This window comes from Dermacentor albipictus, chromosome 1 (assembly GCF_038994185.2).
Source record: "Dermacentor albipictus isolate Rhodes 1998 colony chromosome 1, USDA_Dalb.pri_finalv2, whole genome shotgun sequence".
Taxonomy (NCBI): domain Eukaryota; kingdom Metazoa; phylum Arthropoda; class Arachnida; order Ixodida; family Ixodidae; genus Dermacentor; species Dermacentor albipictus.
The window spans coordinates 36,178,055-36,197,755 of record NC_091821.1 but is presented as its reverse complement, the minus strand read 5'-3'; the positions used below and the strand labels follow the sequence as shown (position 1 = coordinate 36,197,755).

The 19,701-nt window shown below is 47.1% G+C and overlaps 1 protein-coding gene across 10 annotated transcripts in view; it reads right to left on the bottom strand.

Annotated features, from left to right (window-relative positions):
* Positions 1 to 19,701, bottom strand: part of Nup214 (nuclear pore complex protein Nup214) — a 357,324-nt gene that overhangs the window by 216,843 nt on the left and 120,780 nt on the right. For all 10 annotated transcript variants that reach the window (XM_065430714.1, XM_065430718.1, XM_065430719.1 and 7 more), the window contains exon 17: positions 6,882 to 7,141. In XM_065430714.1, coding sequence (XP_065286786.1) covers positions 6,882 to 7,141 — 260 coding nt within the window. The remainder of the gene's footprint in view (positions 1 to 6,881; positions 7,142 to 19,701) is intronic.

Below are 19,701 nucleotides of genomic sequence, written 5' to 3'. Positions count from 1 at the left end.
GTTACGGCTGGCGTCTAGCACCTCGTGCAGAAAGGACTTTCACCCACCATGCCTCACCAAAATGAAGCGCGACTTCTGTTACGGTTGGCGTCTAGCACCTCGAGCAAAAAGGACTTTCACCCACCATGCCTCGTTGAAATGAAGCGTGACTTCTGTTACGGTTGGCGTCTAGCACCTCGTGCATAAAAGACTTTCACCCACCATGCCTCGTCAAAATGAAGCGTGACTTCCTAATTCGCCATGGTCATCTCGAGTGTCTGCCGGTCTGGCGGAAGCCCCGCAGTGTTAACAGGCCTCTTTTCTGTGTGTGCGTGCGTGCGACTTTAGAGGGACCCTTTCCTTGAGCTGTCAAGCTCTACAGGGGAACTTCCGCGAACCAGCAATGCCCAAAAGAGAAAGACAAGCATCTGCGATTCCCGGACCTGAGGCTTGGTATAACCGGAGGCGGGATGCCCTCCTCCTTGCAGCAGGCTCAGTAGAGCCGGAGGAGGAGGGGCCCTCTTTCCGCGAATAAGACTGTGCCGGTCACGTGACGCCGACGGAAGCAAGATCCCTCCCACGATTGTAGAGAGCCTATTTAAGGGGCTCCGAAATGTACTTTTTTAGAACACTTCATTCTGTTATCATCTTTCATCAACCTTTGAATAAACCATGCAAGTTTCGCACTAGAAACCGTCTCGTCCTCGCCCGGTCACCATGATCTACCGGATGCCTGCAGCCCGCCGACAACGCCCCGCTACCCAATAGTAATGTCGGTCTGCTTCGATAAGCAGGCGTCGCTACAACTCAGCAGCAGTACGATACGCTACCCTGGAGTACGCAACACCACCCACCGCAGCAGCTTCCTTGCAATACTTGCCCGCTCGTCTCACTTCAGAATGCCAGCATGCACACAGTTTCCTATTCCGGCACCAGCAAATCTCCTCGCAGTTTGTTGCACGCCGAATTCACAGCTATCACCACCATTTTCGCCCGCAGCAGCGGCAACGGGCACACGCTTCAACGTTGCCTAATTTTTGCCCAACTACTTTGCAGAAGCATCCGCTGCGCTATCACCGTCACCTGACCTACGGACCGGATAAGAAGCTACTGGCTCGGCGAAAGTTGCATGGCACCGACAGCATCGACGACGGACACTGGGAGCGTATAAAGGAACGGACCACCGGGGGCCCTGACATTTCCCACGCAGCAGCGGAACAGGCGCACGCTTCAACGTTGCCTAATTTTTGCCCAGCTACTTTGCAGGTTGGTTGCTTTTCGGCCTTTCTGTACTATAAGTTATTTCTTGTGCTACCGTTGCTGCTGCTGCTGCCGCTGCCGTTTTCTCTGCGATGTCTAAGGAAAGCTTGATAGAGTGCCTAAAGTGTCATGGCCAAGTGTCTGAGGGTGATTTGTTCATAATATGTGCTTCCTGTGATTACCCTTACCACCTTGGAGATTGCTCTGGCCTTAGCACCTCTAAATTCCACAAACAAAAGGACTCTTTGAAAGCTACTTGCAACTGTGCAACCTGTGTAGTGGCTAGTAGTAGAAGCGCATGTGTCCCTGGTGAATCAAACGCCTCCAACATTGAGCGCAAACTGAGCTTATTGATAAGTTTTCCATGCTCCTTCCGCTTGTCGCAAAAGTAGACGGCCTTCCTGAACTGGTCACAAAAGTGACCAGCATTGAATCGTCACTCGCTCTTATCTCTGAAAAGTACGACCAAATAATGGACAAACTTAACAAACAAGAGAAGGATGTTACTTCTCTGAAGAAGCGGGTAGAACGCATTGAATCGGGTACCTCGCCAGTAGTTGAGCAAATGAAGCATCAATTGAATGACCTGGAGCAGTACAGCCGACGCCTGAACATTGAAATTCACGGTATTGTAAAAACTGAGAATGAAAACTTGCTCGAAAAGACTAACGACCTGGCCCGAACACTGGAACTGCCCGAGATAATGAGCTCCGACGTTGACGCCCTTCACCAACTGCCAGCACGGCCTGGTAAAGAATCTGTTGTAATTGTTCGGTTTCGTTCAACCACCCTTAAGGAAGCGTGGTTACAGAGCTGCTCTGTCCTTAAGTTAAAAAAGCCTAACATGCGTATCTTTGCAACATGACTGCTTTCAACAAACATCTCCTGTGCCTTGCGCGAAAGAAGGCGGAAGAAAAATGCTACCGTTTTGTGTGGCAAAAGAATGGACATGTGCTTGTCCGTAAGGACGAGGGCGATGGCGTCATTCGTATCCGCAACGAACATGACCTCGAAAAAATGGTGTAGGTGGTTAAACCTTTGTTCTTAAATGCGATAGAGATTTCCAATGCCCGTCGCAAAGGATTCCTGCCGTTATCATGATATCGCATCTTTCCGCAACGCTGTATCTGTGCAACAGAAGCAATCAAGTTTTTTTTCTTATTACCATTTAAATGCGCAGAGCTTAAGGGATAAAGAGGAAGAACTGCACTCTTTTTTGTCTTCTGTACACTACACTTTCGATGTACTGGCGTTTAGTGAAATGTGGTTTACTTGTGACTGGGATGTCGTACAGCTCGATGGCTACAATTGCGAGGCACTATGTACAGGAGAGGTGGTGGCATGGCCCTTTACATCAAAAATGAATTTTCATATAATGTTATACCCGAATACTCTGCTGTTAATCCAGATTTTGAGTCCCTTTTCATCACAGCTAACGTATTCACACTTGGAGTTATCTACCGCCCGCCCTCTGGATCCTTAGAAGAATTTTACCGCTTTTTTGAACCAATGTTGGAGTATTTTTCATCTTTCCCATCGGCAGTAATTATTTTAGGGGATTTCAATATAAACATTTTAAACCAAACGAATTTAGTTACAGAATTTGTTGACATTATATCGTTAAATGGTTTTTCGAATGTTATTGATGTTCCCACACGCATAACGGCCACTTCTGACACTGACTTATGTCTCACAAATCTTGATAATAGCGATATTAATGCTGGTGTACTTACTACTGCTATCAGTGACCATGTCTCTTTATTGTTTTGCTCCGAAACGCTCGGTGCATAGGGTGACACCCATAGCTACAAGCATTACTGTTAGGCCTATAACGTCGAGTTGTATTGATAATTTTCGACAACTTGTATCGTTGATAGATGGGGTAGATTAATGCAAGAGACTAATCCTAATGACCTCTATGATGGATTTCTTGATAAAATTATTGGAGCATATGATCGTGCGTTCCCGATCAAGATAATTAAGAAATGTAAGAAAGCAAGAAAACCTTGGATAACCTGAGAGCTATTGCGTCGAATAAAAGAAAAAAATAAACTCTTCCATAAATTTATAAAACACAGAGACTTGGCAATGCTTGTAGAATTTAAAAAGATCAGAAATAAGCTGAGCTCAGATATTAAGAAGTCCCGAATTTCTCATTATGCTAGTAAATTTGCCGAAATATATTATGACCCTCAGAAAACCTGGTGCACTATCAAAGACTTACTACGGAAAACGCGAACTGACGTCCCTCAAGAAATGAAAACAGATGGGCAGAGATTAGCTGGTAAGGCTCTCGCTAATGAGTTTAACCACCACTTTTTGACTTTTGGAGCGTCGGAAGGGACCACCTGTGAGGATTTTTAAACATATAGAACACAATTCGCCATAAACTTTATTTCTTTACCCGGTTACCGAAGTTGAAATTACTGCTATAATTAACAGTCGTAAAAGTAATGTTTCGTGTGGTTTCGATGGCATTAAAGCAGCCCAATTAAAGCGGTCTGAGATTTGCTATCCGACGTAGTTTGCCACTTAATGAATACTACATTATTTTGTTGACAGGAATATTTCCAGATAAAATGAAAGTTGCTAAGGTTTCAGTTCTGCATAAGGTGGTGCTTTTGACTGTATTTCTAACTACAGACCAATATCAGTACTTCCGCTATTTTCCAAAATAGCAGAGAAAGTTATAAATTCTAGAATTTCTCAGCATTTATGTAAGCACAGCCTAATATCCGAATATCAGTACCGATTTCAACAAGGTAAATCGACTGAGTCAGCATTATTAAACATCAGAGAAAAAATTGTAATATAGAAAATCAACTGTATACAATAGGCATTTTCCTAGATTTTAAGAAAGCCTTCGATTCTATTAAACATCCCATACTATTTGCAAAGTTACCTTATTATGGAATAAGAGGACTTTTACTTAAGTTACTGCGTAGTTACCTGACTAACCGTACTCAGTTCGTTGTAATTAAGAATGTACAGTCAGATATGGAATTCATAGGTTATGGAGTTCTGCAAGGATCTATATTAGGACCAACAATATTCTTGCTGTATATAAACGATATAGTCAACATCCCTCTGACCACAGACATTGTCCTTTACGCAGATGATACAAATGTTTTTTTTTTTTTTTTCCACATCTAATGACCTTTCGTCTCTCACTCGTACTGATAATTTATGGCTTCAAAATCTGTCCTGCTGGTTAGATGCAAATAAACTCTTATTGAATGTTAGGAAAACCAAATACATTGTCTTCTCATCCGTTAATAAACCAGTTCACCTTGATAGCTCTATAATGTTTAAATCATGTCCATTAGAGCAGGCTTCAGAATACAAGTTTTTAGGGGCAATATTTCATGAAAATTTTCGATGGACAAGTCACGTGAATTTTATAAAAAGTATCATTGCTAAATCAATTGGAATGCTAAATAGATTTCGGACGTTGTTGCCAATAAGATTAAAACAGCAACTTCATTTTAGTACTGTACATTCCCGTATACAATATTGTCTACTAGTTTGGGGGGTTACATCAAAGTATAATTTGGAACGACTATACATAATGCAGAAGAAGAGTATACGATTCATTCAAAACTTATCTAGTCGTGATCATACATCCCCATACTTTGCCGAGAACCGGATACATAGAAATGTTATATAAACAGCATTTGTTGGAATTGATATTTCTAGAAATAAAAGCAAATTGTGAGCTGTTTTTTCATACATATATGGAGACACCATATTACTTCAGAAATAAATACTTTGTGAAGATTAAAACGAGAACTAGATACGGTAGGCAATTATTAAAATGGCAAATTTCGAACCTACTGAATTGTTATCCATCGTTTTTAGATACAATGGAGAGTTCTCCCTCCTTGCTTGCCTTCAGAAAACTAACTAAAATGTATTTCCTCCAACAGTTGTAATTTTGTTGTACATTTGTTTTGTTCTCTTCAAATCCATTTGTAGTCCATTGGCCTTAATAGTTCTGTGTCTTGTTGACGATGAATGTGATGACGACTAATTCTGTCATTCTTCCTTATCTTGCTTTATCGTGCTTGATACTCTGTACATGCATTTTTATTTGTATGTGTTTGATATTTTGCAGTGTGTTTTCAAGCATGTTGCGCTCATGTTGTGTGCTGCGCGTGCTGTCTGGTGTCAAAGGCCTAGTCAGGTGGCTTTTAGTTCAGCCTTTTGCCATGGCACCAAGACAAACCGCTCTTGAGCGTTGTTTTGTCAATAAACAAACAAACAAACAAATAAACAAACAAACAAACAAACCCTATTGCAATAAGAATTTTCACCTATCTGTTTCCCAGCGCGTGGGGTAAAGTGCCATTGTTAGTGTACTCCACACTTTTAATAGGTGATAACCTAGGATCTTCATCGTTCCCTGCAGCAGGCAGTGAAGTGCAGCATTGTGTTTCACTCTGGCGGCATCGCAGACATCGTATTACATTTCAGTTTCCCATGCGGTCTAAAAATACTAAGCAACTGAAAAATGACAATGTGCGAGTCTTGAGTTGCTTGGGCTCCAGAGTGACGCACCTTGGCCGTCTCATGACACAAAGATTCGCATAACGCTTCAAATTACGTACATGTCAAGTACAGTTGAGCCTGCCAAATTTTTTTAGTGACTTCAGATCGTGCATTTTCCTGGTTAACATATTTTTGTAGAATCTTTTTCAAAAAAGTAGGAGCGAGGTTCTACTGCATATGCGAAACCATTCCTGCAATTAAACAGTTGAGTAACATTTGTTTTGGTTTCCCTTCTTGTGTGCATTTTTTTTTGTGTTACACTAATTGTCCTCATCAGCAATGTCCACAAGGCTGAGCTGGTGTCCTGCACTAGGTTTTTGTAGAGATTGAGCAGAAGGAAATGCCAGCTTTCCGAAAGTAGCTTATTCTTGCAGTTTCCCATAAGAGACAAATATCCTTGACTTTAGCAAGCATCAGAGGACCATGGATGGGAACATTTGACATATTGGCGCTCACAAAATATTAAAGAGGGGATCTTCAACATTATGGACACAATGTTAACTTCTTCGTAGCTTTGCCATTATCGCTTACTGTAGCCCTTGCCTTTTTGCTTCAGAGTGATTGAGATCCTTGACTTTGCTACAGGCAGCCCAACCATAAGTGCCAATGTGATGCAACTGCTGTGAGGGCACATCTATCAGCCAGAAAGGAAAAAAAATGGGATAAAGATAAAAGTGATGCGCTGATTGGCTGCGCCTTACCATGTGACATTCCTGGTTTCTCTCAGCTCACCGAGACATGGCCACACCTAGCTGTACAATCAGTTCAATCCGTTCGTTGTAATCGAACTAAGCAGGCTCACCGGGTCGTTATAAGTGGACTGCTCTCTCAGAATCCTTGCACAACTTTATGGGTGTGAATAAACTGTTCATCGTGGCTGAAAGTTCGCATAATATGGGATCGTTATAATTGGGATCACCTGTATACAACTGTTTACAAACTATTAGCATACTTTGTAACTTATTTGGGTTGTAACATTTTATTCACATAGATTAATTTATCATTACTCTGAACAGTGCACAACTACAGTGTGGTCTATCAAAACCGGAAAGCTGTTTTGTGTGGTACTCTTACGAGTAGCAGAAAGGACTTACATGTTGTAGCGCTGGGCAACCTGCTCCTTCCAATCTAGATCGAGGCGTGCATGTACTTCCTGCAGCTGTTCTTCAACATAGTGCTGCAGGCGCCGAGCCTCCGACAATCGGCTGGCTGAGACAGGGTCCAGGCCTCGATCACTAAGAAGTCCTGCAAACTGGGGATCACAGTTTCGCAAGTACCTTGTACGAGCCTCTTCCAACAGTGCAAAGGTCTCAAACACCAGGCTCCGTAGGGCATGCACATCTGCATGAGTCTTCTGTAAAAGCAGGGAAAAATCCTGTTATTTATAAAAAGATAGAAAAACATAGCCATTTCATAGAGATCTTATTCTGGTGGTTGTACTTTCAGTCACAGAAGCAGATAAGCAGTTTCATTGTTAAAAAAAGTCTGCTGCAAAATAAAAAATAACGGGCAAACATTCATGTTTATGAGCAGCCCAATTTCTCTTTTGCAAGCACATGGTGCACACTTGTGCAAATGGACCTTAAGAGGACTTTTTTTGGTGCTTCTAAAAAGCAAATTTGAAAACATTTGCGAGGCTTCAGCGGCAAAAAAGCGTCCACACATTTGAACAGCGTCCTGTTCAAATGATGTACTGAAAGGTGGAAATTGCACCTGTGTGTGTAACAACACCATGTGGTCCCTTCATTGCAAGAAGTAAACACAAGCTATGGAGAGGTGCAGTTTTCTCTCAAGTCCTGCACTCTGTAGACCTTTGAAGCTGACAGCACATACACCTATGCAACCAATTCTACCTGAACCCTAGCTTTCAAATTGAGCAGTTGTACAGGAGCTGCCATACTTGTGGCCCACTCATGCCTTACATGACTTATGTGTTGAACAAGCAACATAATTGTACTACACCACAGCTCACAGCCATGCAGCCCACGGATGTGAAAATTCTATGGGCTAGACATTGGCCAATCGCTGGCATACCACTGCTTATCTAAACATGCTCTCTGTTAAGACCTAAATATGCTAACTGCTATTTCAGCAACCAAAACTGAAATTGTTTAGGTGTGCATTAAGGGTCTGGAACATGACAGCAGCTCGTGCAACAATAATTGATGCATTGCAAAATGATAAATATAATTTTGGAGCTGAATGGTATTGGTAAGCAAAAAAATGGCTTAAAGACTGAAAAACAGAATCGAAAAGAGGTAATAAGTTTTTTAAAGAACCCCTCACCAGGCCCCATAGCAAATTTTGGTTATATGCTGGAAGTTCTTACATGTTCTCTAGAGAGCATTCTGCCGCAAAAATTTTTCAAATCTGCTCATTAATAGCCGAGACAGAAATATTTCAGTGCCGCGAACCCATGATTTCAGCAGGAGGGCTCCACTGGCAAGCAAGACACTCTCTCCACTCATCCTGTTTAGACTCCGCAAGCGAAATTCCTTCCTTGCATTCTCCCATACCGAACCTCGAGGATTGAGTGACGCATACGTCACAGGCCCCGCCTTCATATTTTTTTTCTCCTCGCTTTTTTTTTTCTTTTCTCGGCACTATGCACTTCAGCTCATGGCATCGTGCAGCGCACGATTTTGCGCGCTGTACACAAGGACACATGACTAGCGGTTTTTTTCAGTGCTACACAAATTTTGCTACACGAAATGCTACACATTTGTGGTACTTGCTGGCTGATCACTCGCAAACCTCGCTTCACACGCACTGCCATCAGCACAGTCTGTGTTCGTCACCTCAAGCCAGATCTCCAGCTATTCGTCTACGGGTATGAACATACAATAAGGGCAAGCTTTCCACAACGGCATGCCGCCCAACACCCCTGCTGGCTCGGCCTAACCAGCACCGTCTGGTCGGGAGCTTGTGGCCAAAGTTGCGGTTTGGTGCAGAGTCAACGAAATGCTTCAGAGTGGCTGTACGGCATTTGGAAAGTGGAGGAACCACCTCACCAATGTGGGGATCGAAGTGCCTCCCCGCGCCTCGTCCCCAAGCTTGTGCGTTGTGCTTAGCTCGATCTCCGGGAACCACCGTTGTAACGGATAAATGGCGGACATGGCTACTACGCTGGAGCTAACTTCCTGTGCAAGCCGTGCTTCTCTTTCCTCAGCTCGAGTCCCCACATGAGCAAGTGTCACCGGGACGCGCCCTGATTGGCCTCTTGAGTGGCGGTCTCCAAGCGCCCTCTCCACCCGAGCTCCCTTCCGCTGAGCGCTTCATCGCCGCGGCAGATGCTCACAGGCCCGCAACGAGTTCGCTACATGGGACCTTTGCTCCTGCGACTACTCGCTTGTGCACTAGGTGGACCACTTACAGGACAGCCCTAGTGCAGCGGGCGTGCGTAATCAATCAGTCTTGCGGTGAGCCTTTGCTCGTAAGCACCGTGACTGTCACACTATGCTGTATCTTGGGTGAATAAACCCGCGTTTGTTGGCGATCTGACTCTTGAGCCTTCTCTACGCCGTGTCGGAGAGTCGGTGAACCCTAACCCTGCCGTAGCACCTTTGTGCATTGCAGAGTGGAGGAGCGTCGTGCCCTTTCCTGACTGTCACTCGTAAGGTGAGCCTTCTGCAAACTTATCTCCACATAACTAGCGCCCAACTCGCTTGGTTTGGGCATGGCATCAGAGCAGGCCCCTTCACGGCCCTTGTTCCTGGTTGATCCCCTGGCTACAGACTTAATGTCCTCTAAAGCCGACGACACCGACAGCATGAGGTATTTTCGCCTCGGTGACCCTCTGCTTTTGGCCACCGGGCGCGATCCCTTCTTTGGACAGCCCCTTGATGATGTTGACCGCTCAGATGTGTACCCTAGTCCAAGCCTTGCCAGTTTTGGGTTTCCTCAACTGTTTGAGATGCGCACGGAGCAGGTGCCTAAAAGCCCGTCTGACGTGCTGTTCCTGCTCGCTGGCCCCTTTTCGTCCCGAGCACAGTTGAGTACCCAATGTGCCGTATCGGAGCCGCCCCGCTTAGGTGCTGGCACAAACTCGCTCACCAGGCTCTCTTTGCCCCGAGCGCCTTTCTCGGATGGATTCGCCGCGGAGCAGACTACCCGTTCTGCTGTAGGCGCGAGCTGGCTCGCTGGCCCCTTTTTGTCCGGAGCACAGTTCAATGCCCAGTGCGCCGCAGCGGAGCCTCCTTGCCTCACTGTTGGTGCAAAACCCCTTGCTGGCCTCTCCTCGTCCCGAGCGCAGCTGGTAGGCAATGTCGAGTGCAAGCCAGCTCGCTCAGCCAACAATGTCGCTGCGCTTTCTGACTACCGTTTGCTTCATGCACAGCTAGGTGACATTTTCGACGCGCATGAGCCTCCCCACTCCGCCTTCCATCCGTTTGTCAGTCATGTGATGCCGCATGCACCTGTCGGACTGGCAACCCAGCTCTCCTCTATGCCGTTTACTGGCCCCTCAGGGTCGGGCATGCATTTGGGAGATCAGGTGCAGGTTGGCCCCTCTCAGACCGCCGCACTTGGCCCGGAGCAAACGCTGCTGCACACCACAGCCGCACAGCTTCTCCAAATCCTTATGGAAGCAGTGCACTCACAGCCTAGTGCTCTAAAGGGAGAGAGAGAGAGAAAGAAACTTTATTGAGCCATAATGAAATGGGGTGCGTTAAGCGCCTGATGGGGTGGCTCCCTCTTCACGTGTTCTATATGCTTCCAGGGCCCATCGTCCATCGATGATCGCCCATCGCTCGTAAAGGGTGGGGATAGTAGGGGGGTTAGTTATGGGCATAGGACAGCTTCCATCACAAAGTTCCAGCAGCCCATCGACAAGAAGGCAGTGCGTAGATTCCTTGGCATGTGTGCCTACAACAGGCGCTTTGTCAAGGAGATTTCATGCATTGCTGAGCCGCTGACACATCTAACTAACTCTGATGTTGAGTGAAGTGGAAATGCCGCAGGCCAACGCATTTCACGAACTCAAACGACGCATGCAGTCGCCACCAGTACTTGCGTACTTCGACGATGAAGCCGATACAGAAATCCACGCTGACGCCAGTAGCTTAGGCCTCGGTGCCATCCTAGTCCAGAGGAGAGACTGACTTGAAGTGGTGATAGCTTACGTTAGCTGGTCACTCTCAAAGTGGAAGGCAGTTATTCTATGACCGAAAAGGAATGCGTCGCCATCGTTTGGGCTACAGCAAAATTTCGCCCTTACCTATATGGCAGGCCATTCAAAGTCGTCAGGGACCATCACACATTGTGTTGGGTAGTGAATTTAAAGGACCCTTCAGGACGGCTACCGCGGTGGAGCCTCAGACTGCAAGAATATGGCATCACTGTAACCTACAAGTCCGGACAAAAACACTTCCATGCCGATTACCCCCATTGACCCACCGCCGCAAGATGACGAGGATGGCGACACCTTCCTTGGAATAATACGCGCAGAACACTTCGCTGAGCAGCAACAAGCAGTCCCGGAGCTAAAAAGCCTCGTCAAACATTTGGAAGGGCACACCGACGTTGTCCCTAGGGCATTTAAGCGAGGATTGTCTTCGTTCTGTCTTCAAAACAACCTACTTGTAAAGAACAACTCACCAGTCTGCGCCAACTAACTTCTTGTTCCCTCAGTGCTGCGTCCAGAAGTACTGCATGCCCTACATGACCATCCGACTGCTGGGCACCTCATATTCTCCCGGACGCTATCGAGGATACAGGAAAAGTATTACTGGCCGCGCCTGACCACCGACATCGCCTGTTACGTCAAGACATGCCGAGACTGTCAGCAACGCAAGACACCACCGACAAGGCCAGCGGGATTACTACAGCCAATCAGGCCTCCTTGCCGACCATTTCAGCAGATTGGGATGGACTTGTTGGGGCCCTTTCCAATGTCAACAACCAGAAATAACTGGATCGCCGTGGCGACAGACTACCTCACCCACTTCACTGAAATGAAAGCTCTGCCGAAAGGTAGCGCAGCCAAAGTGACGAAATTCTTCGTTGAGAACATCCTGCTGCGACATGGTGCCTCAGAAGTCCTGATCACCAACAGAGGAACGGCCTTTACAGCGGAGCTCACCCAAGCCATTCTGCAATACAGCCAGACAAGCCAGAGGAGGACACTGCCTACCACCCGCAGGCGAATGGTCTTGCGGAACGCCTGAATAAGACCGTAGCCGACATGCTAGCAATGTACGTCGACATTGAACACAAGACCTGGGATACTGTCCTACCGTATGTAACCTTCGCTTACATTATGGCAGTGCAAGGAACAACACAGATCATGCCATTCATACTGATTTACAGCAGGAGCCTGACGACGACGCTCAACGCCATGCTGCCGCATGTCGCCGAAGAAGAGAACCTTGACATTGCCACCTATCTCCAGCGCGCCGAAGAAGCCCGACAGCTCACCTGCCTGCGGATCAAGAACCAGCGGAGGACCGACGGCTGACACTACACTCTTCAATGACGCTACGTCGAGTATCAGACCGGCGATCGTGTTTGGGTTTGCACCCCAATATGCCGAGGACTTAGGGAGAAGCTTTTACGCCGCTACTTCGGACCCTACATGATCATCCGACGCATTGGCGTATTCGACTATGAGGTCGTACCAGATGGCATTTCGCTATCACAGTGGCACCATGCACAACCTGAAAGAGTCCATGTGGTGCGACTTAAGCTGTTCTACCAGTGCTAACGAATTTTGGGCTTTCGACTTTGTGCATAACTCTGGACCTTCTATTTATGGGCTGTGTTACTTACTTACGACTTTGTTTCTTCGTTAGTATTGTTTAATAAACATCCTTCTGTGTTTCACTTTCTTATGTTTGTAGCATCGTGACGATGCTTTTTAAGAAGGGGGTATGGATATGTGTGCTTGTTCATCTTTATTGGGTGACCACGTTTCACCTCCTAACAAATGTTATCGCACAGCGTAGGACGCGCCTGCATGTATTGAAAGTTTCTCGAAAGTTATCAATGGTTCTATCTGCTGCCTGTTGTCACCGAACCTTGTGCAATATGATTTCATCGTGCCACGTGAATGGTCTAGAACTTTCTGGAAGACACACGAGCACCAGCGATTACTCTGGAACCTTCGATGACTGATGTATAAAAGTCAACACGCTTGACCCGCTGATCAGACGATCGCCGACTGTGTTCGCTGTTATCGCTTTTCTTTGAGTGCAACTTGCTTTTGAGGGCACAGGTTCACCCAATAAAATACTAGTTTCATCATTCACAGTTTTCCTGCCTTCTTCACTGTCACTACCACGTGACAATTCCAAAGAAAAATGGAGAACCTTTTTCGAGGACTGCCACATAATGCAGTATATTTTTAGGACATTCTTGTCACTGGTCTGAATGATTCAGAGCACCTTTGCAACCTTAGTGTTGTTCTCTCTAAACTTCGCGATGTCGGACTCAAGTTAAATTTCAACAAGTGTCAATTTTTGTGCCACAGGTGGACTACCTAGGGTACATCATAAGCAAGCAAAGGTGAGCTCTCTCCAAGCTTGAGCAATGTATCTGCAATCCTTCATGCACCTGCACCCTGTGAAGTCAAAAAACTCCAAAGCTTTTTGGGGCTTGTGAATTTCTACAGGTGTTTCCTTCCAAACATTTTTGGAAGCTTCCGCCCTCTGCATTCGCTTCGCCTGAATGAGAAAAAATAGGTGTGGGGAAAAGAGCAAGAAAATGCATTCACTACAGTGAAGCAGTTGGTAACATCAGCTCCCGTCTAAGTACATTTTGATCCAGAGAAACCACTGTGTCTCAGTTCTGATGCTTCTCTATATGGGATTGGTGCAGTTTTGGCACGTCGAGAAGCTGATGGTCGAGAACTGCCCATTGCCTTTGCATCCAGAAGTCTGTCTCATGCAGAGCAAAACTATAGCCAACTTAAAAGAGGCACTAGCCTTTGTATTCGGCTTTGAAAAGTTCCACCAGTACTTGTGGAGCATTCCTTTCATCGCTTACATGGATCATAAACCACTGCTGGAATTCTTGAGTGCTCATAAGCCCATTCTTCTGGAAGCTTCACCATGACTAGTCAGATGGGCGCTGAAACTTTCTGCTTACAAGTACAAGCTCAAGTACAAGCCAGGTCTGAACTTGGGTCATGCCGTTGCCCTCAACAGGTTACCCCTGCCAACACACAGCGTTGATCTGAATTGTTGGATCTGGAGGGCAAACCCGCCGCTGCCAAGCGGATACTGGACCTTGCCGTTGAGTGCGGGAGTTAGCCGAGGTTGAGGAGGACTTTGAGATGAAAACTGGAGGTTTATTTACATTATTTACAGCGAAAAGACAAAGAAATACAAAGAAATTAACAGAGAAATACAAAAAAAAATAACAGTAAATAAGTCATTGATGGCCGGCAGCAAGTCGGACGCTGCGGCCCGTGGCAAGAAGCCCGAAAGAGATGAATGAAGAAATGCTCTCTTGCTGCTCCCAGTCTCTGGCTATTAACCCCTTCGGTGTCTCGAGGTCACGTCCTGTTCGGCCAATCGTCGAGCCCGCTCAGGTGTCGCCACTTTCGGCCAATGGTAGGCGCCCGTGCGAATGCAGTCACATTCGGCTCAGGGGGTGGCTCCGTAGGCTTCACTGTCCGAGGGATGACTTGCCCCCGGTAGTGCCCTTCTGGTCTGCAACTGCCGTCACAATAGGCGGATGGGGGGGTTGCTCCCAGGGCTTCACGGTGAATTACAGCTGTCGTTCCCTCCAGGTTTGTAAGCGCCGTCACAATAGGCGGATGGGGGTTCCGAGGGCTTCACGGTGACTTACCGCCGTCGTTCTGGAGTGACCTTTCAGAGCCGCAAAGCAGCTTTGCTCAGGACCCAGCTTACCTGGAATCGTGCCAGGCTCCCGCTACACTTTCGGAAAGAGTCAAGCAGTGGGACAACAGCTTTACATGCGGCGCACGAGGTGGGGGACGCCAACTTTTCTGGACGTGCTGCGCCTCGGGAATGTGGTAGATGCACTTCTGCGCAGCTTAATTAGGTGCAACAACGATTCGATGTGGTCTGGTGAACTTGAAGGATGCCAGGAAAAGGTCCCGTATCTAACAGCCTGCACCTGCTGAAATCTTCATGCTTGGACAAGCATGCCCGAGACTCTTGTCACCAGCCATTAAAGCACTGGCTATAAGAAACGATCGACTCCTGAGTCACATAGTTCTTGCTCTCCTGCGAGAAGGGCTTCCAGTCAGACCAGAGAGCAATTCCTTCACAGCAAGGAGCAGTGAACCCAGCTTCCATGAAGGTTGCTTGCTGGACGATTCCAGAGTTGTTATCCCAAAATCTCTGCAAGGCAAAGTCCTGACTCTTCTTCATGCTGGGCATCCTGGCATTGAGAAAAGCAAGTCGACTGCCAGAAGCCATGTCTGGTGGCCGGAAATTGATAGTGACATCGCCAAGAGCGTAAAGGGTTGTGCTACATGCCAAGCTTAGCAGCGTACGTCTCAATGCATTCAGCACACACCCTGGCTTCTTGCACAGAGGCCTTGGTCAAGGCTTCACGTTGACTTTGGGGGCCCGTTCTTGGGAAATACATTTCTTGTCATTATTGACACCTATTCAAAATGGGTCAAAGTCTGTCCAGTGGCATCAACATCAGCGGATGCTGTCATCACAGCATTGCGTACAGCATTTGCACAGCATGGACTGCCGGATGTCATTGTGTCTGATAACTGACTCACCTTTGCAAGTGAGCAATACTTGGAACTCCTGACATGGAATGGGCTACGTCGCATGCTTGTACCACCGTACCATCCAGCTTCCAACAGTGCGGCAGAGCGTGTTCTACAGACTGTCAAGAACAAGATCAAGAAGAGCAGTTGTGGATCCTTTCAAACCCAAATTTAAAGGTTATTTTTCATTATAGAACCACACCACATGAGGTTACTGGCACAGCACCATGTGAAATGCTCATGGGAAGGACGTTCAAGACACCTTAGGATGTTCTTTGCCAAAGTTTACATACTTCAGTCCTGCTTACAATCAAGCAGAAGCTGCATGCCGAAAGAGGGTGCCGTCCTCCACTGCCGAATGTGGGAGACAATGTAATAGCAAAGAACTTCCATCAAGGCCCACTGCGGTTACCTGCACATGTCGTGAGCACCACAGGTCCGTCAGCAGCTACCGTCCATCTCAGTGACGGTGCTCAGTGATGTGCTGTAACAGCACAGCAACCACCTATGTCCTCAACGCGAAGAAGTCTCTGCGCCAACTGCAGGACCATTGGAGCCTGAACCTCCAACACCAGACATCGCTTACCATCCAACAACTGTGTGCGATACTCATCTGGCTGTTTCTGCAAACTCTGAGCCAGCCGTGAACGTGACTAGTGGCCCAGAAGAGACTGCTGTGAACTGTCCCAACTCGGTATGCAGCACACCTCAGTTGCGAAGAAGTACCAGAAGTTGAAAGCCAGTAAAGCGCTACTCCACGTAATGTTTTTCTTGAATGATCTAAGAAGGGAGGACTGTTACAGTTTCATTTCAGATGGCTGTATGTAGCATCGCGCCACTTGCGCCACCTTGTAAAGGCATGGGAAATAAACAGCACGGGATCAGTTGCAAGCGTGATCCCGAATGTATGGTCGTGCTGCAGTACATATCGTTGGTTTCTGTTGATTGGGTGTAACTGTTGATGGTGACTGCAGAGTCAGTTTGCCTCTCGGAACTCCTCAGCTACACCTGTTACAGGAATAGCACTGCTTCTTGTCATAGTACATTTTGCACAGAGCGTTTACACACATGTACCCTAACTGGCACGGAATCCTCCGCCCACTCTAATGTGTCAATACCGTATATACTCGTGTAAGGGCCGCACTTTTTCTTCGAAAATTTTGCTAGGTGCGGCCCTTACACGAATCAGGCCGATTTAGTACAGGCAGTACAGGCCAAAGGTCTGTACTGTTTATGCAACAGTAGCAGAGTGCAAGAGTCACAAATGACATGCCAGAAATGTTTTTATTCGGATTCCATTTCGCTGTCCTCGTTCTCGGAGGAGCTCGCCTCGGCGTCCGCGTCTTCCCAGAGACGGTCATCTTCGGTGCCGTTCATGGAGTTCGAAATTCCCGTTACCTTGAAGCTTTTAGCAACTACTTCTACTGACATGGCACGCCACGCATTCAAAATCCATTCACACACCTGTTGGAGCGACGCCCGCTTCAGCCGTCCTGTAGGGGTCTTCTCGTGGACGCCTCCAGCCATCCATTCAGAGTAACATCGGCGAAATTCCACTTTGAATGGTCTGTTGACGCATACGTCGAGCGGCTGCAGCACACTCGTCAGGCCACCGGGAATGACGGCCAAGTCCGTACGAGTTGCGGCAACTCGGTTCTTGACGCGGTCGGTCAAGTGGCCCCTAAAGCTGTCCAAAACAAGGAGGGCTTTCCGTTGTAACAGCCCTCCAGGTCTGTTTGCCCAGACGGTCTTAATCCAGTCAACGACCAGTTCCTCGGACATCCAGCCCTTCTCTTGCGCACGTACGACGATTCCCTGAGGGAACTTCTCTTTTGGGAGAGTCTTCCTTTTAAATACGACGTACGGCGGAAGCCTCCTGCCGTCTGCCGTGATGCACAACATCACAGTGCACCTTTGGCGTTCTGCACCAGTCGTGCGCACAGACACACTTTTCGCACCTTTTAAATCCACTGTGGTGCTTTCCGGTGCATCGAACCACACAGGTGTCTGGTCCGCATTCCCAATTTGGGACAGGTCGTATTCATGCTCCCTCCTGAGAGCATTCACGAAGCGATGAAACTTAATGACGTGGTCTTCGTACTCGCGCGGCAGTTTTTGGCAAATCGTCGTTCGGCGCCGAATAGAAAGCTGGTTACGGTTCATAAACCGCGTAGCCCAGCCCCGACTTGCCTTGAATTGTGCCGGGGGTATTTCCATGTGGCGAGCGATGCTGAGGGCTTTGACGCGTATCATGTCAGTCGATACGGCGTAGCCGTCCCTTCGTGTGTCGACGACGTAGTTGACGAGCTCGCTTTCGAGTTGCGGGTACTTGCACTTTTTCCCGCGAAACGCCTTTCGGCTCCTGTTAGTAGCGGCGAGGGCATCTTTCTGATTCATCCAGTAACGCACGCGCTTCTCATCGACGTCGTACTTTCGTCCAGCTTCCCGCTTCCCGTGCTCCTCGGCATAGTCAATCACTTGCAGCTTAAATGCTGCAGTGAATGATCTCAGATGCCGGCCCATCGTCCGTCACGTGCGCTGGCTTCTGCAGGGTTCACTACAACCAACAAAGTGACACCGACGACACCGATCTGAAGTCGCGCTGCCAACGTATCGACACGATGCTAGGAACGATGCCAACAAAGAGGCCGCACAAGGCAAATATGGCGGCGCGCTGTCAACAGCGTGGTCGGCGCGTCGGCGGAAGTAGAATAAAAGCGGAAAAGCGTGCAGCGCCATCTGGCTGTAAATGAACTAACTACACTTTTCTGGCGGGACATTTTGAACTTTTGTTTTTTTTTTTTCGAAATATCCGCTTTCAAAGTTGGGGTGCGGCCCTTACACGAGGGCGGCCCTTACACGAGTATATACGGTAACTGAATGGGCACACACTTGAATATATGTGCACCCTATACGCACAAAAAATGACGGACTATACCGATAGTGCACGAATGGTCGAAGCTGAATGTTTTGTGACGGTCCACAAGAGTAAGCGAGTTACTAGCGATAATACATCTTTGTCACAAGGTATTACAATGTACAAAATGGCCATGTTTCAAGCCTTGTGTGCAGCAAGAACAAATCTATCGGAATTGAGCACACCCACAAGCGATTAGGCAGAAATAATCAGATAGTGACTGCACCAAGAAAATTTACCGAGTCAGAAATGTGACAAAGTGCTGCTTCAAAATATTTGGCAAATAAAGAATGAAGAGCAAAACGCACTAATCCTGATTAAATTCATGAGCAGAATGTTTGGACAGCTTGGAATACATATTTAGCCTCACTTTTAAAACAAGCACCATATACGCTGCTCGCACCCTTTGGACATAGCTTCTTCTAAACTGCACATTCTCTGAAGCTGTGGCCAAAGCTTCGTGTTGTTCACCCAGTCACCGTCTACGATATGTCCTGAAACAGAGGTTTGCTAAGCCGCACCGGCGTCTTGCACACCCATTGTAAATGCGGAGACAATGGAGGCAGTTGAGGCAAGCAATGCACTCATCACTACGTGATCAAACACGGTAGCCCCCACAGGATCGCCACGAAGAGGATCAATAACAATTGCATCTGGCTACTGGGTGGTTGTGCCGAAGGAACTAGCGAAACAAAACCCACTTTAAAAAAAGAAAAAGAAAAGAAAGAAAGCAAGCCGCTGTACCCGCCTTTGTGCCACGCACCCAATGCAGCAGAATTTCGCCGCATTGCCCATCTTTCTTTCGTCTTCCTTCTACCTCTCCGAAACACGAGTCAGCAGTGCTGACAGGGAAGGGGTTGTAGGGAGATGGGACAGAGACATGCGAAGGTGCGATGAAGGCGTGCCATGTGTGGTGTGCAGCACAAAGACGGGTGTGGCAAAGATGTGTGGCATGAAGATGGATACGACGACTCACAACTTTAAAAAAAAATTTTTTCATTTTTATTTTTATTTTACCATTGTTCCTAAAATTGAAAGTTTTCCAGGTCCACGCTAATCCACCATAAGAAGCAAGTTGCATAATCAGTCTTACTGTATTACTCAAGAAATACAAGGGCTTTTAAGAACAAGAATGAATTCCAGGACTTTCAAGGGCCTTGAAAACATACTTTTCAATTTCAAGGGCTTTTCAAGAGTTTCAAGGACCTGTGCACACCCTGCCCTTGTTTTCACTGACCTATATCATTTTACTGAGGCCGACATAACAGTTTATTGCAAAAAAACTTTTTTTTTTTTCTCTGCAAGT